The sequence below is a fragment of the Gymnogyps californianus genome, chromosome 1 (assembly GCF_018139145.2).
Source record: "Gymnogyps californianus isolate 813 chromosome 1, ASM1813914v2, whole genome shotgun sequence".
Taxonomy (NCBI): Eukaryota; Metazoa; Chordata; class Aves; order Accipitriformes; family Cathartidae; genus Gymnogyps; species Gymnogyps californianus.
In genome coordinates this window covers 45,000,336-45,025,676 of record NC_059471.1, presented here as the reverse complement: position 1 = coordinate 45,025,676, position 25,341 = coordinate 45,000,336, and the positions used below count along the sequence as shown (strand labels likewise).

General features: G+C 42.2%; 1 protein-coding gene across 2 annotated transcripts in view; it reads left to right on the top strand.

Annotated features, from left to right (window-relative positions):
• The window catches only part of KLF12 (KLF transcription factor 12), a 250,695-nt gene that overhangs the window by 94,051 nt on the left and 131,303 nt on the right, over window positions 1-25,341 (top strand). For both annotated transcript variants that reach the window (XM_050904124.1, XM_050904115.1), the window contains exon 3: window positions 5,821-5,910. In XM_050904124.1, the coding sequence (XP_050760081.1) occupies window positions 5,821-5,910 (90 nt within the window). The remainder of the gene's footprint in view (window positions 1-5,820; window positions 5,911-25,341) is intronic.

The window sequence follows — 25,341 nt, the reverse complement described above, 5'->3', positions numbered from 1 at the left end:
TTCATGTTTCTGAGCTATGAAGAACACTGTTTTCACAAAAATTACTCAAAATTTTGGAACCATAAAATGAGAATATAATGATGAATTAAGAAATTACTGCATGTGCAGAAAACTTGTGTAAAAATAACTAGAAGATGAGGCAGGGAAAGTTGTAAGTCGTAGCTTTGAGACGGAAAGACTGCTTAAGGGCTGCTCTCGGCTCTCAGCTATTCAAACATACTCCTCTTAAACTTGAAACTTTTTACTGTAGCTTGAACGTTGAATTTGAGACTGCTCTTCCCCCAACTCATACTTCATTTCTCAAAAATGAGTGTGTCATGTTAGAAGTTAAGTTTCTACAGAAAAGTAAAGGAAGAGTTGGAATGAAGGAATGAAGTTGGGCCTGGGAAGAAGGGAGGGGTGGGGGGAGGTGTTTTAGTTTTTGTCTTTGTTTCTCGCCATCCAACTCTATTTTAATTGGCAATAAATGAAATTAATTTACCCCAAATCAAGTCTGTTTTGCCCATGACGGTACCTCATAAATGCTCTCCCAGTCTTTATTTCAACCCATGAGCTCTTCGATCTTATTTTCTTCCCGTCCTGTTGAGGAGGAGTGCGAGAGCGGCTGGGTGGGCAGCTGGCAGCTGGCCAAGGTGAACCCACCAGAGTTATGAAGTATTGAATTGTCAGCTGAATATTTTCAGTGTCTCATGGAAAAGTTCAGAACCATCAGTGGCTTTGTCTTGCCAGTGTGCAGCTTTGCTTCAGCGTGACTAAGCAAGCCTGTTACCTTCATTAGTGACAGCAGTAACTAGCATCATCCACCTTGCTTCTGTATATCTCTTGTTTCATCTCATGAACTCAAGAGGAGGAGACTGTCTTGCCCAGGAATGTAAATGTTTGTCAGTCCATGCAGGAAATGTAAGATCTGGGTTCTGGGTGCTCTGAAGCCTGAGCTCACTGCTTTCTTCCTGGGGTTGTGTGGGGTTGTGCCCATCACAGTCTGGCCAGGTCTGGGAGAGCATCGTTTCATTTCTAATGCTTTAGTACTGAGCAGCTAGACATGCAAATCTTGGAGACTGGGAGAGACAACAACTGTGGCGTAGGATGGGGATGTGCAGTTTCTGTCATCTTGTGCTTAGAAGAAATTATGGAGGGGGTTTAGGGGTGTCTTTGGTGGTGTCTCAGGACAGGAGGTTGGTTGTGGCACCAGCTCCCCTGTTGTTAAAAGCTTGCAACGTGATTCTCAAACGTATGGCTTGGCCGAATTAAAAACTTGGCTACAAAACCACAGGCCTTCTCATGGATGGAGCCAAATTTCTTAATAGTGTAATTCATAATTACGTAAGTACTACAGGATGCTGGGGGTTTTTGTACCAGGATGAGATACGAGTTTTTGTTTTGTTTTCTCTTCCTCTAAAGTAGCCAAAGATAATTTGATTAAAACTTGCAACAGAAAGTCATCTGCATGAAGAAGATGCCAGCTGTAGTTGCAGCGGTGCTGTACTGAAAACATAGGCCTTTTAGGAGGAAGGAGAGTCTTGTTATTAGGCTGATTGCCATAACTTCTCAGAAGAGCTTGTAAGCCCGAAAGCTTGTCTGTCTTCTCTAACAACTGGTCTAATAGCAGTTGCCCATACGGACTTGGGCATGATTTGTGGTTTTAATTAATCTTTCAGGGGAATAAATGTCCAAAAGTGATTAGTGAAAGGCTTCAACGGATGGCACCGAGAAAGAGAGGTTGATCCCTCTTAGGATGAGTTAGTTTATTGATCCAAGAGAACAGATGTTTTGGTAAGGTCATGCAGTGTTTGGCTTGATTATATGCCCAGTTTAGGAACATCTACTATGTGTTTTACCTGGGTGGGTGACTGGAGTCCACCAGGTGGGTTGGGGTGGGAGGTAGGAGAATAGAGAAGGAAGGGCTGTCACACCAATTCAGGTCACCTTCACCTGGGCAATTTTGGGAGTCGGAAGTTAGCTGCCACAGTCAATGAAGAGAGTTGAGTGAGCCAGGAGGGGCCTGTGGCCTGAAAAATGCGTTGACTCAATACATCATGTTGGCAGTCGCTGCTCGTGGGTCTCCTGAGTGTCATCAATTAACGTAGGGTGCTGGAGCAGCCTGGCCTCACGCAGGTGTGGATGCTCCATCTGCCTGGCCTACCGGAGAGGCTCTGGGGGGAACTCACTTCACACCCCCAGCCCCTGCAGGGATGAGTCAAGCCCCTTTGCCTTAGATGACTGCCCCCGTATGCAAACCTCGGCAATTACGTCCGATTTGCTGAATGGCTTTGAACATACTGTAGCGCAAACGCTGGTTATGGCAGGAGAGCGCAGTTTGGAAAGATCAGCTCTCTGGGCGACCATTGGGCTAAACATGTCATCCATATGTATAGCACACAGACTGGATGTACTCGGCTATTACCAGGCAGTGGCCCCCCCAGGATGTGTCACGCAATGTCCTTCCAGTTATAAATGCAGAAGGGATCAAATAGTTTGGAAAGAATCTACTTCTGTGATTATTGCTACTCTGAATTATAAATGACCCAAAAGCCAGAGCTATTCACTGCATTCACTCTTCAGACCAGCGCTCAAAAGGCAGAGCACTGCTTTTAAGAAATACGATTTTAGAGAACGAAAGGGGAAGCAAGCACTATGAAAATTTAGTTAAATGTAAATCTGTTAAATGGTACATGAACTAGTCAGGTTTTCATGATTTATCAGTTTTAAACTTCAAAGGCTCTGGTTAGCTTGCATTTTTAAAACTAATGAGTTTATCACAGCCAGTGGGGAAAAATGGTTCAAGTATATCAGCTGTAAATTGGTACAAAGCACTAAAAGGGACATTAGCCTCTAATCAGATTCTAACAGTTCATTAAACCTGCCTTTCCTCGGTGGCGCTTTGTCTTCCCCCCCTCCCCTGCCTGCGCCTACTGCGCAAGCCAGCCTTGTCCCTTCGTTCAGGCGGGTAAGACCCCCTCAGGGACACGAAGCAGTATCAGCTCATCCTTCTTTGTCTATGAGCTAAACAGCCTAAGGGATGCTTGATGATGGTATATTCCTGATCTTGCTGTAAAACTCAGCTGTGCTGCGTATAAATCAAGAGGGAGAGGGACCTCTCTGCTTGCAGAATAGGCGCTGGGGGAGCCAGGAATGCCAGGCTGGCTCCTGCTCTTGCTCCACCCCAAACCACATTCAAACCACTGGAGCTCAGTGACACCCGAGACCCGCTTCTGATAAGTAAACAGTTCACTGCTCTTGCTGGGAAGAGGGATATAAAGCCTGGAATAATTGCAGCCAGCTGTTTTGTGGCATTGGAGTCCCTCCTGCTCTTTCCCCACCTGTCCTGGTTTTGGCTGGGACAGAGTTAACTCTCTTCTTAGTAGCTGGTACAGTGCTGTGTTTTGGATTTAACACTCTGATGTTTTAGTTGTTGCTAAGTAGCCTTATCCTAAGTTAGAGTATTTTTCAGTTTCCCATGCTCTGCCAGCAAGCAGGTGTGCAAGAAGCTGGGATGAAGCATGGCCAGGACAGCTGACCCGAACTAGCCAAAGGGATATTCCATACCATAGGACATCATGCCCAGTATATAAACAGGTGGGAGTTGGCCGGGAGGGGTAGATCGCTGCTTGGGCATCGGTCAGCAAGTGGTGAGCAATTGCATTGTGCATCACTTGTCTTTTCCTGGGTTTTCACTTTTTTTTGTTATATTCCTTTTCATTACAATTATTGTTATATTTTTTAATTATTATTGTTAGCATTATATTTTATTTTACTTATTAAACTGTTCTTATCTCAACCCATGAGTTTTACTTTTTTTTTCCTGATCTTCCTCCCCACCCCACTGGGAGGGGGGAGGGAGGAGCAGCTGTGTGATGCTTAGTTGCTGACTGGGGTTAAACCACGACACCACCTCATGCCTCAAATGCTGAATAAAGATCAAGGTGCACAAAATAAATAGCTGAGAAGACATAGGAAGAGCTTTTATTTTTTTTTCTTCTTCCTGTTGTGTCAAGCTTAAAATACAGTAGATGCACAGCGGTAGCATAGCATGGACCAGGATGCCTCAAGAGCTTGACTTGTCTTCATTCACACAGGTTTGAATGTGGAGGTGTTCTGCTGAAAATTACTTGTTTGATCTGAAATTTTGTAACTTAAGCATTTAGAGGTTTTTATGAACTATCTAAATCTGCTTTTTAAGGAAGAAAATAGAGATTGCATTTGCTGTTGCATTTGCTTATCTGCTTTACCATCAAGTTCCTGTCTGTCCTGTAGTATCAAACTGCAGCTCTGTGTGCTGTAACACATGGGGTTCAAAGTGAGTGCGATGGGGATTTTAAGCAGGTCATTTGCTCTGCCTGTGGCACCGTGTTAGAGCATGGGCCTATCGGTTTCCCTGCTTTTCAGCATGTTATTTAAATTACAGTAAAGTAAAAGAGTATAGAAAAATAAATAGTTGCTGCAATATTTATATCCCTGAAAATGAAGATCCTGGGATGAGGTGTATTAATTGGAAAAAAGAAAATGTTTAAAATAATTTAAGTTTTTAAAATGTATTTTGGAAGTTCCATTAGGGCAGACCATTTTTCTTAAAATTCCCCTGAAGTGGCCATGATAAGAAACAGGGCTATGAATATTCCTTATGAATAACGGCACCACACAGTACTGAACAGATCTGCTGCCCATGAAACACAGGGAAAGCGTTTTTTCCATTGCAGTGCGGTTATTGAGGACTACAAGGTAACAGTTAGAGCAAAGGTGAGTTTCCAGTCTCGAGTGCTGCCTTCCAGATGGGGCTGCAGATAAGTAAGTGGCTGCGAATGAGTCACTTATAAGCGATACATGCTGTAGTTTTGCTATTTGAAAAATAGCTGTGATGCCTTCATATTTCTGCACCACTGACCAAGGTGTCTGGATTTGTAAGGTCAGATTCTAGCTTGAGGGATAAAATGTCTTTTATTCTCTCGATGTTGTCCAAACTAAATGGCAGCTGAAGGGGCTAGCTTTCAAACACCAGCCTTGAGCCTTGGCTGGAATAGAAGATTGACTCAAGTTGAGGTAGTGTTTGAACTGAAGGCACAAGAGGTTGTTTTGCATGTCTCCATAAACTGCTCCAGCAACAGCGGGATGAGACATTCGGAGCAGGGATGTTGATTCAGGGAAGCACAGTTCTGCAAATCTCACTTCAGATTGAAGCTCTCGGCATATATTGCCCATTACTACAAGGACAGTGCATGTTTTTAACAGGCATTTTTACTTCTTTTGTGTCAGAAGTGAGTGCATGGAGATTTTCATTGACACATGCTGATAACTTTCCAAGATAATGAATGATATGAAATCTGAGGAGTTGTTGATGTGTGTTAATTTGGGGGGTGGGGTGGGGGGTGTACAGGCCCTCACTATAACTTCTCTGAATTCAAGCATATGCTTTCTCTAGGTAATACAGAAATACAAATGTTTTGATTGAAATCAAATATACCTAAGTATACTGCCAAAAACCTGAAGCTATTTGACATCACTGCTCTCCTTTCCAGTTCTAAAGCAAGGAATTTATATATGTGCACCTGTGTGATTAATTTCAAATTAAAAAACAGTAGTTGGAGATGATTTTCCCTTGTTGCTTACGAAGACTTAGTTCTCTTTTAAGGATAACTGATATAATTTACTATTTTAACGGAAGTCGTAACTTGGTAGCTACTCCTTGAAATTAATATTACCTCTTTGTTAACTTCATTTCTGCTAAAAGAAACTTACTTCTACAATATTGTAGAACTAAAGCAGTGAATTAAACCAAGTGTTTTTCATCACTTTTTTGATTAACCTTGTCCTTTTTTGCCTTAGGACATCAGCGCCTTTGATAACAGAATGTTAATGCTTGATGGGATGCCGGCAGTCAGAGTCAAAACAGAGCTGCTGGAATCCGAGCAAGGGGTAAGCAGAGGTTTCTGTGCGGCCTCACTCCGCAGCGCGCTGGTGATCCTTCCCGAGCTTCTCTGTGGTTAGCTGTCCCTCCTGTTGTATTGTCATTTTCTTTTCTAAGTTTTTCTTCATTTCTGCCGTTTTGGAGCTCATTTTCTTGGGAGACGTACCGGTGAGCATCTAGTCTCATCTGCTGGGAGCACAAAACAAAACTCTGCAGAAGACTTACTGAAATTGTCTGGGATAGCCGAGATGCTGTTGGTGTAACTTGACGATTATAAAAAAAGGTGCAGTTTAGAAAAAAAACAAGAAAGAATAATGGATTTTACGGTAAAGAAGCCAAATTCATATGTCTGAAAAGCCCATACATATGTCTTCTATTCTGCCTTCTTGGGATGTTTGCCTTACTGTGGTGGTTTCGTCCTTTATATGCTTGTCCTACTCTGTTCTGTTTGTGCAAACTTGCGCTCTCTTTCTGGTGGAATACACTTGTTTATCATTATGATAAGAGGGCTAGAAGCTCTGGATGGTTAAAGCTGGTATCACGTCAACTGCTGAACACAGGACAGAGATCATGAGTAGGATTTTGAATTTTTTGCAGAACAAGTGTTTGGCATTGGAGTGGTAGATTTTACAAAAATGAAAGACTACATTTTTGGACATATTAAGGGTATTTGCTTACATATGTGGTAATAATTACATCAGGGATTGTAGATTACTATGAGGGCATCTGTATTTAATGAATTTTGTGTTATCATGAATCTTTATTTCCTTGTGTGCATCTTACATTATCCCAAAGAATCCAAGCCACCTTGCTGCTCTGAAGACAGATGCCCACAACAAGCAGAGAGCATAATAGAAGCAGCAATGCTATTGCCACGTAGGGATGGGCTTTTGCCTCCTTCTGTTAGTTGGCTTTTTCCCTTCCTGCTATTTTCTCAATTATTTAATTGAGAATTTAAATGATATGGAAGAGAGGGAATTAACTTGCAGGATGACTTGATTTGAAAGACTTGCAAGGAGATATCAGTTATTCAGGATGTTTTTGAGGCTTTAAGTTTGAGAGAAAAAAAACTTGACATTTAGTGGAGTTCTTGCTCATCTTTGCTTTCTTGAGAGCAAGTACCTTCAGAAAATACTCCAATACAGTGTAGTTTGAGGGAACATAAAAGTTGGACTATTGTATGAGCCACGATGATGAAAAGACACATCCATTAGAGGTAATTTTTAATACCTTCTGGATGCTTTGCATTATGTCTTTGTATGTAACATAAACCTTTCTCTATATTGTTCAGAAGACAAATGTTTTATTGATATTTGCCTTTGTCTAGTTTAAAATAAATTCTATGCATGATGCATATTGCTGGGTCCTTTATGAAGCATACTTCCTTTAGTAAAGTGTGATTTGATTCTGGAAGTTCTATTTGGTGTCTTAGGAACTGGAAGGAAATGAACAATTTATATAGTTTTTTAATTTCCTTAGGGTTTTTTTAATAAAATTTTACAGACTTCTGTGTAAGCAGAAAATGATGTCATCTTTTTCTTTTCCAGTGACTGAGCCGTTGGACAAAGAGCTCAGTTTGATTTGGGATTTTATGTGCTTTGGTGCTAATTAACTAGTGTCTGGTCAAGAGTCTCTGGCACCTTTATGACTCTTCATTAGGGAACAATCAATAAATACAAAATGAATTCTCCAGTTCACTAACAGAGGAGCTAGCCATTAGGATGGCAATTTTCCAGCAAACAGCTTAAACTCTAAAGAGAAAGGTGGTTGAAACAGATGTTCAGCATGTGCTTCAGAGACTGTTTTGAATATGTAGATGTTGGTAGACATAACAGGGACAAGTGTTTGAAGGATGTGATTACCGAAAGCAGCACGTGGAGCTGTTTGGGAAGATGAATATCATAGCTGGGAAGCATGGAGTGGGAACTAAAGTGTGATCCAAGTAGTATGAATTTGAAATTGCATTGTCTGTTTGTGTTGTTACAGTGCCCAAAGTCCCTAGAGTTGCGCCTCCATCTCAGTGTATGCGTGTACAGGGAGATGTGATTTGTACTTTGAAAATTTGCAACCTAAGACGGCATTTTGGGTCTTCTGAAGGTAGTGGCCAAAGCTTCGTCACTTAGGATGCTGAACACCAGACAAGACTAGGCAAACTTTTCCAAAACCTGTATGAAGACAGCTGGGTGTTTTGCTGTTCCTGCTTGGTATCTGCTGTTGGCTCTAGGTTTGCTGCAAGGGTAAAAGTGAGACATGGTTAAAGGTTATGAAAAGAAAGCTTCATCGGTGGTTAGAGGATCCTGAAGGCTATGTCAGTTGTGGAGGAGTGAAACCAACAGAGTCTGGAGCACCAGTGGCCCTTGACCAGAGTGGTGAGCGCTGAGCAATCAGACCAGAGAGCACTGACTTGCCATGACTCGCTGATGAGGCTTTGGAGGAGCTGGGATAATATCATCTGATGTTTGGTCTGAGAAGGACTACGGGAGCACTTTGAATTGTCTCCTGTTTAAGTCTGAGCCCATATTTCAAATAAACATCTTGATTTTAAAAGCAGTTGTGGTGAAGAACCTCCCACAGCTATGCTAGTAGTTACCCCTTCTTGTTGTGAAAGCATGCACCTAATTTTTAATCTGAATTTATCTAGCATCAGCTTCCAACCCTTTCCAGCGGCAACAGAAAAATTCCCTCGTGGTTTTGTGTGATGATCTTGCTTAGCCCTTTCGAGGCCAGGCCATACAATGCGTGGTGAAGCGAGGGGGGTTGCTCCTCAGGTTGCTGTTGCAGTGGGGGAGGCTGCCACATGTGATAGCTAAGCAGCCCGGTCTTGGCGGGTCCTCCGTGTTAATAGTGATGGGTGTTTACCAGGCAAATAATGCAAAACTTTATTGAAATTAAGATTAAATTAATTGTGGGTTCCAAGGATATGTGCCTACTTCTTGTAGGGATATTGAACGCTTTCCTGCAGGGCACATGAATATGTCAGCCAGAAAAGGTGTTTTCTTGGTAGTTGTGCCTTGATTAGCTTGTCCCTTGTGGTTCATGACCTCCAAGGTGGGATTCACAAAGGACCTTGCTGGGGAAATGTGGATATCATTTGGCCATGCATGCATGCAGTGCTGTGTGGGACACCCAGCCAGTCCTCCCCACTGTCCTGGTTCTTGCAGTGTTGGCCTGATGAGAGAGTAGCCAGTAGAGGAGAGTCTAATCACACCCTGGGCAGTTGTTGCGTGGAGACAAGTCTGTGTGCTTGGAGGGATGGCAGGCTGGTGCTGGGTCGAATCCCACTCGGGTGCCGGTGTGCCTCGTTGCCTTCGTGTTCCCAGGGTGTCCTGTGCGTTACTGCTGTAGGTGAGGCAAAGGTGCGGAGATTTTCTCATGAGTCGCTTGGTGCCGGTGCTGAATTACTGGCAAAGAGCAGGGGCCGGAAGGAACCCCTGTGATTCTGAGTTTGGCTCCAAGACCACAAGGAGATGAGCGAAATGCCTACATCCCTGCTTCAAATGGGAATTGTCGTAATGATGTTGTGTGTACAATGCTGGCTTGTTGGATGTCGTGGTTTAACCCCAGCTGGCAACTAAGCACCACACAGCCACTCACTCCCCTCCGGTGGGTTGAGGGAGAGAATCAGAAGAGTAAAAGTGAGAAAACTCGTGGGTTGAGATAAAGGCAGGTTAACAGGTAAAGCAGAAGCCGCATGCACAAGCAAAGCAAACAAGGAATTCATTCACTGCTTCCCATTGGCAGGCAGGTGTTCAGCCATCTCCAGGAAAGCAGGGCTCCATCACGCGTAACAGATACTGGGGAAGACAAATGCCATCACTCTGAATGTCCCCCCCTTCCTCCTTCTTCCCCCAGCTTTATATGCTGAGCATGACACCATATGGTATGGAATATCCCTTTGGTCAGTTGGGGTCAGCTGTCCCGGCTGTGTCCCCTCCCAGCTTCTTGTGCACCCCCAGCCTACTTGCTGGTGGGTTGGAGTGAGAAGCAGCAAAGGCCTTGACTCTGTGTAAGCACTGCTCAGCAATAACTAAAACATCCCTGTGTTATCAACACTGTTTTCAGCACAAATCCAAAACATAGCCCCTGTCCTGGTTTCGGCTGGGACAGAGTTAACTCTCTTCTTAGTAGCTGGTACAGTGCTGTGTTTTGGATTTAGTGTGAGAATGATGTTGATAACACTCTGATGTTTTAGTTGTTGCTAAGTAGTGCTTATCTTAAGCCAAGGACTTTTCAGTTTCCCATGCTCTGCCAGCAAGCAGGTGTGCAAGAAGCTGGGATGAAGCATGGCCAGGACAGCTGACCTGAACTAGCCAAAGGAGTATTCCATACCATGGAACGTCATGCCCAGTATATAAACGGGGGAGTTGGCAGGGAGGCGCGGATCGCGGCTCGGGAACTAACTGGGCATCGGTCAGCGAGTGGTGAGCAATTGCATTGTGAATCACTGTTTTGGTTTTTTTTTTTCTCCACCCCTTCTTTTTTTTTGTTATATTCCTTTTCATTACTATTATTATTATTATATTTCATTATTACCATTGTTAGTATTATATTTTACTTTAGTTATTAAACTGTTCTTATCTCAACCCACGAGTTTTACTTTTTTTTTTCCCTTTCCTCCTCCTCATCCCACTGGAAGGGGGGACGGGGAAGCGGCTGCGTGGTGCTTGGTTGCTGGCTGGGGTTAAACCACAACAGCCCCATACCAGCCGCTATGAAGAAAATTGACTCTATCCCAGCCAAAACCAGCACAGTGGATTACTTCAGCAGATGACATGATCACAGTGTTTGAGTCCATTTTTACTCCAAGGTTTCAATTTATTTCACAATTTGATGAGTTTAATGATTAAACAATACATGTTTATCCTAGGACTTTATTAAAAGCCTTTTTTTGAAATTCATGTGTCTCCTTATAGTTTGTGAACCAGTAACCCACCAACCTATTGACTTGAGCAGTAGAAAATACCACCACTGAGCAACCTTGGTAAAGTGAACAATGATCGCTGCAGTAACTTGACAACATAGAAATAAAAGGCTCAGAAAGAAGTAACATTCCCCTTCCTTTTACACCTACTCCACCGAAATGGAAGCACAATAGGACAAAAAAAAAAAAAAATCATACAAACAGCAGCAGCTTTTAACCTTAAGTTGGTTCTTCACTTACCTTTTGTGGCAGACAGCTTCGGTGAAATCGGCACCATCTGGCTACGTGCATTTAATTCATCAGAAACTCATCTTCCCCGTGCTGCTCTGGGTAAACTGGTCTTCACCAAGTGTTGTCTCTTGACTACATGTGGTGGTGGTGGTAGTAGAATTCACCCATGATCTAGATGAGAACCAAGACGGAGCAAATCATTGAGCCAAGACTAGCGTTTTCTGCTGTATTTGGATACCAAGCCAGGCAATCAATCCATTATATTCCTGTGTTGCTTTTGGTTTTCCTATTGGAGTCCTTGGTCTTTTTGCAGGAGAGATTAAGTATAATGTAAGGTGGTTCTTTACCATCTGTGCATGACCTCCAGGATCTTTAACTTTCTTGTTAGGAAATGTTTTGTTTTGTTTCATGATTCGTCTGTTTCTTGCACTGTGTTTGCATATTCTGTGTCCAAACCTGGGCTGATATCTCTGAAAAGTTTTTGAGAAGTATTCTTAAATAGCATCTCAGTCCTTACACTGCAGAAGTGTTACATATCTAGAGGAAGCGAAGGTGGATTTAAAATGCAATACAGCAGAAGGAGTAAGTGAACGAAGAAAGTGTAGTCCAGCTGAAGTTTTAGGGTAGCCCTGGGAGAATGAAGCTGTGCGAGCTACTCCCACTGCAAACCAGCCCAGTCACTAGCTGAGGCTGAAAGGAAATTGGAGCTGACGCCTGTGTTTCAGCTATGCTCCATGCACCAGTTCCTTTGAGCCTGTGACTGGAGGACAGGTGGGCAGGACTCAGGAGCTACAGCCTGCGTCGATGCAGTGAAGAAAAACCTTTACCAACCTGGGTTTAAAAGACACCAAATTCAAGCTAGATGATTGTGGGAGGATGGGATTTAGGCAGCCTGTAAGGGAGACATGCCTTATGAGATATAGATTACTAGGCAAATTTAGAACAAAGAAGTATTTACAAGGGAAATGGATTTTCTCTTTGCTTTGGAAAAAGTTAAAACAGTTCTGCTTTGTTTTATCGTCGCCAATTTAGAATAGTTTAATGATTTTTAGAAGGCCATCAGCATTAGCAAGAACAGATGCTTATTCTTCCAGTGAACTACTGTCCTTAATTTTGCACAGGAGATTTAATACAGACTATTGTTTGAGACTTCAAGAAGACACAGTGCTGCTTTAATGACTTTATCACAAATGAAAAAAAAGACATTACATAAAAGATATCGCATTGCCCTTTAACAAGGCTTCGTTATTATCTCTCCTACTGTGGAACAGGAGCTAACATTGCTAATAAATTGGTAGAATTACTTTAGAAATGTGAATTTGCTTATCATTTAATATCCTCTAGTGACCTACAGCTTTAGATCTTTTGGTCTTCAGTAAAACCTTTGTGTGTCAGTAACCAGCTTCAGAGAAGGACGTGAAGAAGGTGGTCCCTCCCCATGTAGGTGAAGATGTGGGGTACTTCAGCAGGAAAAAAATATTCATTCTTTGGCTGTGCCAAAAGCTGTTTTGAAAAGTAATAGTCCTCATTGTAAAAATGTACGGAGGCTGGATTAATTTAAATGGTAATACAGACTGGGCAGTGAATTTTTTAGTTGGTGGCTGCTATCGAGAAGTTAGGATGGATAGTGTTGACTGGCTTCAGTGTGAAGTCTGAAAGTCCTGCTGGTCATTGCAGAGTGTGGCCCAGTTTCTAAAAACTGGTATGTGTGTCTGACTTAGACACATGAAGTTACAATTTCTCAAGTATTTGCAGAGTCGGGCCATAAGCTTTTGTTAAAAAGAGATATGAATGTGGGACTTAGGTCCCACAATTAATCTTCAAATACAGAGAATAACGAACCTCTAATTTTCATCAGCCTTTTTGTTTCCAGATCTGCAATCTCATCCATTCTTGTGCCTGCATTTTGTCCCTTCAAATCATTATTGAAGATTATATATCTTATTCTGAATTCACTTCCTAATTCTGCTTGATCCGTTGCCATTCCCATGCCTTATCATGGCTGAATTATGAAAAGAATGACTAAAATGACAAAACCCTTTAACAAGCCAATATTCTTCTCTGTGTCTTTCATCTCCAGCCAAATTACCTTGTTGTCTCATGTCTGAAGAATGTCATCCATGCCTATGTTGTTATATACATAAACATGTTCTACCTCAGCCTGGATAATAGTAACAGTAATCTGTTTTATTTTCAAAGATTTCCAAAAAATACCTGTTGAAATTCAGTTGAGAATAGTCTCAATAGCAAAGCTTGCTTCTTGGCTATATGGGGAACTATTTTATGTTGATTCATTCAGCTTATGTGTGTTCTTTGTATTGTTAGAAGAAAGAGCACTTTTAGTATTTGCTGTTGTAATTTATGAATCTTTGCTTCATTGAAATAATTACTTTTTTTCTGAATTACTTAATGTTTTGCATGACTGATTTGGGGAAAAAAGCGGCATATGGACAGTGCACATGTATCAATCTCTTCTGCAAAGAAACTAGCCCTTCTTACTTTCTGTTGGTTTTCTCCATCTTGCAATAGATAATACTCGGAGTGTTATTGAGGTGTTAGAAACACAGCTGATACGATTCATTAGTGGCTTTACAGTGCCATAAATATATGACATTGTTCAGAAAGAGATCAAGATCTGATGCCAAAGACCAGTAAGGACATAGCCTACAGGGCATGGTGCAAAGCCATGTGAGATGTACCTAAGGAGATACAGCTATATTCCCCGAGCACTGCTGAAGGATATACTTGCAACCCAGAAGGGTACAAGACACATCCCAGAAGGGTGCACCATAGCTACATCAGTTGGATTATTTAAGCCAAGCGAAGCACTGCAAGCTGATAAATACTGTGGGTGCTGTTTCGTGTTAAATGGAAGCTCGCATGAAGAATAAAAGGTAGCCAGCTCCTACAACTTTGCTCTCAACCTGGCATTCCAACTGTATCCATTGCCAGTGACTGAATGACATCAGGGAGAGCTGGGTCAACTGATCACTGATCCAAGAAAACCCAACCCAACAAGAGAAAGGGAATGGCTGTATACATCCTGCAGTCACGCTGTTAGGAAATCATGGATATCTTGTATCCTATGGAGAGGGGAAGGATGGGAAGAAGATTGCGAGTACTGCTTTTGACAAAGGCCTGTAGTTAGAGCTGGTTAGCTGTATCTGAAACTACATCCTGAGGCACCTTTACTGTTTCTGGGACCCAAACTACCTACTTTGGGCATGTCTCTGCACTGCTGCCTTGCCAAATACTGAGTATTTACAGTGTTGCACATGTTCCTTACTCCGTTTGAAGTCAGCCCTCGTACAGAATGGAGAGCTAAGTGATTTTTGCACCATGGTTGTAGGTGTGGTTTATTTATTTGGGATTTTTTTTCCCCAGGGATCAGACACAAAAGTGCAATAGAAAGGTAATAGTTTTAAGACTAACAGGAAATGATAGCTTAACCAGCTCAGTCAGCACACTCACTGTCATGCTTGCCAGGCAGTCTTTTTGCCAAGTTAACCAAGTTTACAGATAGAAAATGCAGGTGAGGTTGTAAGATGTATGATGCTGTCTGAAATTCTCACTAAGAGAAGGATCCCAGATCCTCTGAGACTTAATTTACTGACCGCTGTCTGCCATTGCTTTCCTTTCCTAGGCAGTTAAGTTGGCTGTTATAGAGCACTGCAGGGAATGTACTCCTTATTCTGTCTGGTATTGTTTGTTGTATGTATGGTAGGAACAGGGAGATTTTTCAGTTGTGGGTGAGGACTTATTGCGGTAGGCACTATACAAATAAAGGACGGTCCCTGGATATCTTGGTTTAATTAATCAGAAGTTGTGTTTAGATGCTTTTAATGGGCATCTTCAGATAATAATGATCGTGTGTATTAGGAATGTAGTAGCCAAGTCTAAAAGGAGTGAAGTAGAGAAAGATCTCTGCTCCAAACAGCTCGTGTTTAGCTAACAGTGCCATGCCAGAAAGAGGTTTCCTGTATCTGTAGTGATAGAAGGGCAGCAAGAAGATGATTTCACTTACTAAAAAATTAGATTTTTTTGAGGATGTATTTGGTAGAGAAGACGGATAATATTTTATCTGCAAGACTGGAAAGAGTTTCAAAGAGAATGTGTGATATTACCCAGAAATTAACATAACTTAGTATTGTTACAGTTCCGTAGAAAAATCATAGTTACGCAATATATCGTATGTTAAATACATGAATTGGTAACAGTTTTGTGTGCTTATATGGGCTGAAAAAATAATGTTGGATTTGGGAGAAGGAAAGTCAACCCTTTGATTTGAGCACAGTGCTGAAGTGTGTTGTGAGATTATAGTTTAGTTGCCTTCTATCCCCAGTCAATTATTTCGTGAGCTCACCTTGAAGCCAGTCTGCTTTTTTGATGATGTATGACCTCTCAGCTCGCTCTGCTACCACAGCTTATGATGGGAATCTCATGGAAGATTTATTCAGCTGAGAAACTCTAGCCATAAAGAAAAACAAGCATGGTACATACAAGCTGTATATCTGTCGGTTACTGTGAATTTCTAAATCCATATTTTGGGTTGAAAATCGTTTGTTTTATAGAGATGTGAAAGGTCAACATTTCCTTTACTGCATTAAAAAATAGTTGAAAATGTAAAAAAATGTGTAAGAAAAATTTTCAACTATCCTAATATCTACACTTACGTCATTCCCCCTGATAACCCCAGTTCCAATGACTCTTGTTTGTGCTCCATGTTCTGTTTCTTTTGGGAATCCAATAGTCACAGCTTAACTGTAATTTTGATCTAGTTTGCAATTCTAATTGAGGAACCAGTGAGGTATGGATTTTTGCTCTTTGCATCCTGCCAGAAAGGTATTAATGCTATAGTCACGGGAGCGCAGAGCATGCCATATATCAGCTGGTATACAGCACTGTAGCCTAAAATCCTGTTGCACTTCTGCATTGAAACTCAACACAGATCTCTCTTGTTTCGTGTCACAGTGCAATGCAATTCTAAGATACAGTGATGTGAGTTTTAGACTTCATGCAAAACAATTATTGGCACCTAAAAAGCAGTTACTTTTCTGATCTGGTGACTTACCTGGTAGGGCATCTGAAGTTTAATTCAGGTTGCAACTGCAGTGAAATTCAATAGGTTCCAAGCGAACGTAGTGCCTCTGTTCCTATGGAGAAACTGATGAAGGTGAGCTAGGTAATCCTGCTTTTATTAACAAGAAAGCTACCTTGAATTACCTCACATTTACCTCCACGTGTGATTATGTATATGGATGGGTAGTGCAGACCTGCTGATGCACGGTAACTTCTTCATGGTACGGAGTTCCTTATTTAAAATGTTTTCCATTGAAATGTCTCAGTGAAATAGTTGTGAATCACAAAATCTTTAAATTATTGCGCTAGGAGAAAAGTTAATCATTACGTTTCATCTTGTTCTACTCACTGGTGAGTTTAATGGATTTATTTTTTTTTAAAATGCTCATTAGAGTAGTCAGTTCATTATGGTGGTCTGTATTTTGTTCAACAGGGCATGTTGGTATGTTCAGAATGAAAGAGAAATGGAAGTGACTGGGCTCTCGTCCTTTCCCTTTGTTTTGGCTCAGGGTGAAGTGAAATCTTTCTATATTCCTTGTTCTCACTTGGATAATTGCTATACTTTATTTCTTTAAGGATACTGAGATACTTGAAGTGAGAAGTATTGTGTAAGTGTGTGTTGTTATTATATTTTTATTATATACTGGCTAGCTTAAGGAAAATAAGCGTAAGCTGATATAACTCAATAATTTACAGTATCACAGAACACTTCAGCAGCATGAGACAAATGCCACTATGTTATGATAGTACCAAAATTATTTTAATCTTTGTTGTTTGTTATGAGAAGGGATTACTTCTAGTTTTCACTTGTTTGTTGATGTTCTCTTAACTCTTCTTTTCTATTTGAGGTTGCCTTATAAATAGTCTTTTTAATGTATATTTTACTATTCTTCTGTATCCTGCTGGGAAGTACTGAGAGCTGTATATTTTTTAGCATTATTGGCTTTTTTCCTTATTTCTCCCTGCGGAGATGAGCCCTTACATAAATTACTTTAAGGATCCTGTTTTCCTGATTTTTTTAATTTTTTTCTTTTAATTCCCTTTCTTCACCCCCTTCTCCCCTCTTTGTTTCACACTGAGAGGGTGAGTATTTAATAAACTGTTATTTAAGGGGCATCTGCTTTCACAGACATCCTTTTATAAATGTTGTTATTGCTTGGTTGCATCGCTTAAACACACCAGAAAATCATAGGAACCACAGGCAAAAAAGACAACAGCAACGAAACATGGTGTTCATCCTCCCCTGTCTGCACAGGTTGCTGCCCGTGCCTGCCATTGCCTGAGGATGGAGCCCAGGCAGACGAGGACAGTGAGGCTCGTGACAGCTCCATGCAGGCCACCCTTGCGATGGAGCCCCAGCTCATTGGGGTGGGCAGGGAGTGAGGGACTGGCGGAGGAGGAGAGGCGCTGGGGATGCAACGGAGGGAGGACAGCATGTCTTCCCAAGCGAGGCTTGTTTGCAGAAGGGCTCATGTCAGATCAGCCTCCCCAGCCTCCAAATGCCTCCACTCCCCTTGTTCCTTGGGGGGACACCAGCCGTGCGGGTATCACCTGCATCCTGCCTCCTTAGGCTGCTCCAGTGGCATTTGTAGCCTGTTTCCCACTTTCATAATTTATACTAGAGATCAATATTGATACCGAGGCATTGACTTTGGCTTTGATATTCATCTGTGATGCTGTGTGTGGAGCTTATGTCATTGTGGTAAGTGAGTTACTGGAAATTCCCTAGCAGTCATGTCAGTTTGTCCTTGGAAGACAGCAGCATCACTCTCTCCTGTCTGGGTTACAAATACGCTCAGTTATGTTTTTAATACTGTAGGTGCCCTTCCATGACATTTGCCACTTTCTTTGATAGCTTTTTGCCAGATAGATGGTTTGAATACAGCCTGGTCATATTCTGGCTTGGTAGTTCTCAAGTACTGGGAGCCTGGTGGCTGCGAATGTTTTCCTGTCCCCTTTGCTGGATTTCTCTGATGGTTTTGCTCTTTTAATACTGAACAGCTGTTTGTGAACAGGAAGGTGTAAACTGATAAAAGATCAATTACGGGCTTCTGTTTTGCGCTGTGGAACAGGGAATTCTTGGTGAGGACGGATGACTGTTGACTGAGGAAGGAAAGGTAGGATCAGATACCATTAGCAATATCAAATGCTTCGCCCTGGGTGAATCCATGCTGACCGTTCCCAGTCACATTCTCTTTCATGGTGCCCAGAGGTCTGTTCCCGGAGGACTCACTGTATGATTTTTCCGTGGACCAAAAGGAGGCTGACTGGTCTGTGGTGCCCCAGATCACCCTTCTGGACTTGTCTGAAGAGGAGTGCACCATTTGCTTTCTTCTAGTCATCAGGGATCTCCCATGGCCTCCAGGACCTTTCAAGCATTGTAGAGGAGGGTGCTGCAAGGACATTGGCTAGCTGTCCCAGCGCCTGTGCATGCAGGCAGGTGGGTACCATGGGCTTGTGGGGGTTGAGTCTTCTCAGGTAATCCCCGGGACTTGGTCCTCATTCATGACTGGTGGTTCTGCTCCTTGAACCCTGTCTCTAAGCCTGAAGGCTGTGCTGGTGAAGGCTGAGGCAGAGAAGGCAATGGAGTACCTTGGGCTCATTGGTGTTCACTGTCAATAGCTCACCCACCTCATTCTGCCACCAACCCACGTTTTCCTTGTCTAGCCTTTTACTGCTGATGTAGTGGTAGAAGTTCTTGTTGTTGCCTTTGATATTCCCTGCAAGTCTGAACCCCAGCTGAGCTTTGGCTTTCCTGACACCACCCCTGCGTGCCTGTGAGATATTTCTGTGTTCATACTTCGTTGCTCCTGCTTGCTTCTCCTGCTATACTGCCTTTCTGTACTGGAGCTCTGTCATGTGTTCTACGTCTGCCAAACTGGTCTCCTGATACTTCTTGCTTTTCTGAGTATTGGGATGCACTAGTCTTGCACTTCATTGTCCGTCAAGATCTTCCAGTTTTCCTGTGCTCTTTGGCCCTTTTAGAGCTACCGCCTGTGGGATCCCACTTAGTTCGCTGAAAACTGCTGCTCTCCTATAGTCGAGGGTCTAGATCGATCTGGACTAGGTCTCTGTTACTGTCTTGCTTTCCTCACTCTCCTCAGAGTCTCAAACTCCATTACTTAAAGGTCGTTACACCAAAGCCACTACTGATTACCACAGCTCCAGCCTGTTCTTCCTTCCACACAAACAGTGGTCATTTTGGTTTTGTCCATGTGGGACTTTATGAGAACACCAGAGCGACCACAGTGGATCAGATGAAAGGTTCTTCTTACCCGTAACAATGGCAGCTCATAGCATGTGCCTACAGAAGGCACAAGCAAAAAGCAAGCATACAGCAATACTACCCTGGTACACTCTCCAGTATCTGTCAGTGTGCAGACTGGGGACCACGTGAGCAGATATTGACCTTTAGTATTGCAAGTTGTCATTGCTGTTTGAGCTCCACGGAGATTTTCCTGATAACCAGAGGTTGTAGTGTTGGTTTTGACCTGTAAAACCTTAAACTGTCTTGCACCTGCCTGCTGCCATCCTGAGACTACAGTAAGAGCTTAAGATTTAATGATATAGAAGGCAGTGGCAAAGAGAGCATTTCCTGTGATAGACTCTTGATTTGTTTTCCCATTAGTCGTAGCAGAACAGAGTTGTGGATTTTTAGGGAGTCCATGCGATGAGGTTTCTGGGGAGGGCAGAAGCTATGGTGTTGCGAACATTGTGACATGCAAAACATTTTTTGTTCCTTTGGCTACTGGATATTGTGGAACAATGCTGTGTAATAACTTCATGGGACTATAAACCTTATGTTTAATAGGGTACTTGGGGCTTGTATACTAATACGTTGTTGTATTGTTGAATAAAAAGCAGATAAAGTACTAATTTCAGTAACAGCTTTCAACAAAAAAAGCCCCCTGTGGAAGTAGTAGTGGTCTGGACTGTGGTTTTTATGGCAGAACATTGTTTTGGGAAGCTCCTGTCCACTGTTAACTCTTCTGCGGTTATGCCGGTTCAGACATGTGCAGGGATGTGCTCTAAACCAGAAAAAGAAGGAAAAAAGCTAAAATGCCTTAAAGAGTTTTTCTCTCTAAATTCAGGTTATTTCACAGATCCAGGTTAGGGTGTAGGTATAAACTGATTAAAATGTTAAATCCACAACATCCACAGTTCTGTGTGGTCCGCAAGTTAAAACATGCTGTGCAAATGTGGCACAGAAAACATTTTTGATTTTCATGATAGAAAACTTGGAAAATAGTGGATAGAAATAGAGTAGAAGCCAAAGCTATTCCGGTTGGCTTCTGAATAGTATTCATTTTTACAGAATAAACTAAAAAAATCCAGAGTGGAAAGGTAAGTATTACTTACCTCTGCTCTTGGAAAACAGTTCATAGTTTGGCTTATTTAAGCTTGAGTTTGTTTCCTTTATTGCTATACATGTTAGTTTTCATGAATGGATTTAGGCTGAATGACTTGTCTGGAACATGAAATACACTTAATTTTTTTTCCTGAATAACCATTCAGAGTATTGATGGGATAAAGTGGCAATTTAAGACAGCTGTTAGCATAAAATAAATACGCATGTTGTTAGTATTGAATACACAAGCATTAATTTCTTCCTGGTTTAAAATTCCATAAATGCTTCTAGCCTACCCAAGAGTACTACTTGAGTATCATCCGACTTTCACTGCCTAGATTGGAACCTTACTGTTGTCAGAAAAGGATCAAATATTTATCACAGGCTGAACAATAAAATAGCTGGCTTACCTAGAAATTCGGTAGCTTTAAATGGATTATGGAGAACCACTTGCAGCTTCCCGTAAATTGATATTTGCAAATTCCTGTCTGCAAACCCCAAGTTAAAAAGAAATAAACGGTGCTCAAAATAAAGTAAATCCAAGTCACATATGCAGAGTATGAAATATCTGGTCCACAGTGGAAAGCATGCTGTGGGCTTGTTCTTGAAAGGTACTGAATATTCAGCATCCAGCAGAGAATGTAAATATCTGCTTAGTTTTTAAGAACAGAAGGAGTTCTGTTACTTACTCATGGCACGAACATGGGGCCAGGGTACCATGCAGGAACCTTAAATCTATAAAAACTGCTACAATAATCTCTAGAACCATTGAGGTGTATAAAAGTCTTTAAAATAATTGGAAGAAATCAACTAGATTAAATTTCCTTGCTTCTTAAGGCAGAGTAATGTATTACGTGTCAGGTATGATGCTTGTTCTTAATTTTGTTTTAACTCTACTATTAAACTAATCCATTTCCAATACATCCTACAACAAGAGACGTTTTTGTGAAGAAGTGACTTTTAAATATTCTTTATGGACTAATTTTGTTCATATCAAATGGAGGGATGTCATGAAGCGTGTATGAGACAGGATTTATTGTTGATTGTGTACTCTGATTATTTTTAATATGTTCCTTGATTCCATTCAAATGATTTCTAGAACCGTATAATCTCTAAAAAGACACGTTTTTTGTTGCTATCCAGCAGTTAACGGTGAGTGCAAATGACATCAGCAAATGTCGCTGGAGTGCACGCTATGCTAAAATAACTTGCTGTTAAAAATTTTGCATGTAGATGGATTTGCCTTACTCATTTTAAAATAAGGGAAAAAATCTTTTTCTCCTAAACAGTAATTTTTTTCAGCTAAAAGATGTGTGACATAGGCCAGTAACTGAGCCCTGACCTCTTCTCCTGTATGTTTAGGAGTTGCTCTTTCCATTGAGCATGTGTTCCTGAACTGCAGCTCAGTCCCCAGCTCCACTGCAGAAGGTGTTTGCCAGAGAACAAGATGACTGTGCGTGCCTATGGATGCCAGATGCAATTTAATTAAAAGCCTGTGTGAATGAGTAGGGTATGGACAGTAATGGCATGAAAGGGTGAAGAGGGACTGGTGATGCTTGCAGTCCTCGGGAGCTGAAAGGAGGCACGGGGATAGAAATTCAGGGTGGGAATATGTTGTCATGCCAACCAAGTAATTTCTCTAACAGGAGGAAACTGGTAATGAATAACTGCTGAGTGGGAATTTTAAGAGAAAAATACGCCCTGTGAAAAACCAAAACGTTACATTTTTGATAACTGACCTTCGCCATCCCCCCTGTGAAGTCCTGCGCTGGCAATCCCTGTCGGAGCTTCCTGCAGTCCTGTACCAGACCCTGCTGTGCCCATCTGCTGACCTGGGAAGTGCTCGCCCGCGGTGTGGGGATGGGTGCCAGTGCCGAGCCCGCAGCCGCAGGCTGTCCCGAGCCCTGTGTAGATCGTTCCTCGAGCAGCTGCAAAAGCCAGATGAGGGTTTCACAAGTCTGTCTTCCCTAGTAACTGTTTTGAGTCTTCCCTTTAAATCGCTGACTAGCATATTTACTTTTTGTTTTCCTTGTCTCTTCTAACACAGTGTGAAAAAGCTTAGGAGAAGAACTTTTAACACTGGCATTTCTTACAAATACTTATTTCTAAACCCTGATTAGCCAGGTGTCCTGGAAGTTGGACATGTGCTGTTTGCGTTTGGTCTGTAGCTCTGTAAAACCTTCTGACTTTAAAAAAGGAGAGGAAAAAAAGAATTCAGTGAAGCTTTATCTGAAATGCGGAATTTTTGTCTTGCTCATGCATTGCAGAAAGAATTAGCAGTGCAAGGCAGTTGCATTGCTTTACCTCCAGTGCCCTTAAGGCAGTGTTCAACTTGGACTGTGAGCTATGTTCAGAGCAGTACTCCCACCCTTAGGGTTTGTGCACTTAGGGTATGAGCCACCTCCTGGGATCGGAAGCAGCCAAATGGTGTTAGTAGGGAGTATCTCTGGATAAATCAGCCCCTGCTGAGTTCTGTGCTGCTGCAGCTGGGCTGCTGCCGGGCCCTGGCGTGGCCAGGTAGCTCTGCCATGCATCGCCGGGCCCCTGCCCTTGTGCGGCTTGTGCTCCTCTGCTGCCTTCTCTCGATTCCTCACTCCTTCTGTTGCTTCTCTTGCAGACATGCAAACCTCAGGGCAGCAACTAACAAGGTTCTTCCACCCGTGTGTGCTGATGTTTTAAATGATGACCTCTGCTTTTTCTGGCAGGGTAGGGCATTGTTTTAGCAAACTGGCTGAACACAAGAGTGTGGTGGCTTCTCTAGACTTGTGCTACCAGAAGGGCAAGATGAATGCTCACCAGTCTTAACAAGATCTAATACTCCTTGTAGTAATAATCTTACCATTAGTTGTATTGGAGGCTGGGTCAGGCATTGGAAGAGGTTGTCCCATTCCTTTGCTCTTCCCACCCCCTCCCTTCCCCGACTCCTCAACCACCATCCCTGAGCTGACGCTGGTACCCATGGGATCACTCGGTGAGCCGGTTCAGCTTGCTAGTCTGGCATAAAAGTAGCCTGGGGAAAAAAAATGGCAATAGTTTTGGCTTTCTGAGGAGTCAAGCAAATGCCAAAGCAGACTTGAAGCAGAAGGGGCGTGCAGGGAAGGGGAAGAGTGGCAATAAATGCTTGGATATGTGCTACCCTAACTCATGGGTCATGCTTTTAGTCATGCCACGTGGATGAAACATGCGATTTAGGCTTCGCCATGCAGTTTGCAGGTGCTAAACGACTGAACAAGGCAGGCGTCTTGACTCTAGCAAAGGACAGCTAAGTGACATTACATGAAATAACAGAGCCGCACGACAGCGCAGCCTGCCCTGGTTAAGATGATACAGAGATTTCCCTGCAACCCTATTTTTCTGACAGAATCTGCTGCTGTTTTGTTTAGTTTTGTTTTTAAAGCTGTTTTTCTGAGCATGAGGGATCGCGCATGCAAAAGAATGGCAGTTTTCAAACACCGTGGAGAGCTATGTCTGAGGCTCATCCTTTATAGCGCCTCTGTGTAGCCTGCGCTGTTTCTGGTAATGGAGTACATCAACCTTTTGAGCCACACAAGGACTCACAGGATCAAGGCCTTTCTTTATGAGGGCGATGTATCTGCATGCTAGAAATCTTGGGAGCATGTCATTAAAAAAAAAAAAAAAAAAAAAAGAATGCAGTGGCACAGATCTGTTAAGATTTATTGCGTCATTATCTCACATGAAACAGTAAGATTGTCCTGGCATGACTGAGCAAAAACAATGGTATTAGAGTATCATTATTTATTTTGACGCCCTGCTGATTGCCCCTAGACATTTCCGGGAGCCAAGGCATCCTCAGCAGTGAGGTCTTTTGTTTCACATAGTTTCAAAGATAGTAATTTCAAGGAAGGAAGCTTGATCTACATCATGTTTCCTTCTTCAGAATATTCCATAGATGGGATGTGTTCATCTGTGAGTTAGTGAGACTCTGTAAGTGGGAATGGTTTCTCCTCCTGGCTTCTCTTTGCTCCTGTAAAACCTGACAGGAAAGCCCCTGAGCAGATGACTTGCAAGTTTACACTGAAGAAACATAAAGACCGATCCCTTTCCTTACAGACCTGGAGGAAAAACAAACTCCATGCAATATATTCCCTCTCTTCTGAGTGTAACGAATCAGCAGTTACTGCTGTCTGCAGGAACAACAGGAGACTGCACAGCTCAAGCTCAAGGTACAACGCATGACATAATTCTATTTGGTCTACAGTCATAGGATTATTTTTGGGGAGCATTATTAATGAGTAGTAATACAGTGTTAATGTAATCTTAATATGTATCCCGAGAAAAGAACTTGAAATAAATAAGCTCCCCATTTTTGTATGAGGACTTTCATAACCTGGAAGTGATGCACCAAACATGAAATTGTGATGTTTTAACTTGGGTAGAGCCTGATGCTAGTGGAGTGGCTTAAAAATGAAGGTCGTTGGCTAATAGCGGGAGGTACTTGATCAGATCAGCTTTTAAAAATCAGTGATCAATATGGATAATACTATTATTGGTTAGACATTGTTACTGTTTCACACAGCATAAAAGTTTTGAAGCATTTGCAGCATCCAGGGTTTTCAGTATGAGCTTCAGTGTCCATAAGACAGTTCCCATTATGCATTATGTTTCTTGTTCTCAGTATTTCGTTCATCTGTAGCACGTTGGTATATTTCTATAGATATTTCTTAAAATTCACTTATCAATTTGCTCTAGGCAAAAAGTGCCTAAACTGAAGCTTTCAAAAAAACCCCTCTTCATATGAGATACAGATCAATGTGTTCATTACGGTCCAGCTTCAGTTAAAGGCTCAGTCTAATTTTGAATTCAGAGTGTGTCTCCTCCCAAGTAAATTATTTAGTTCAC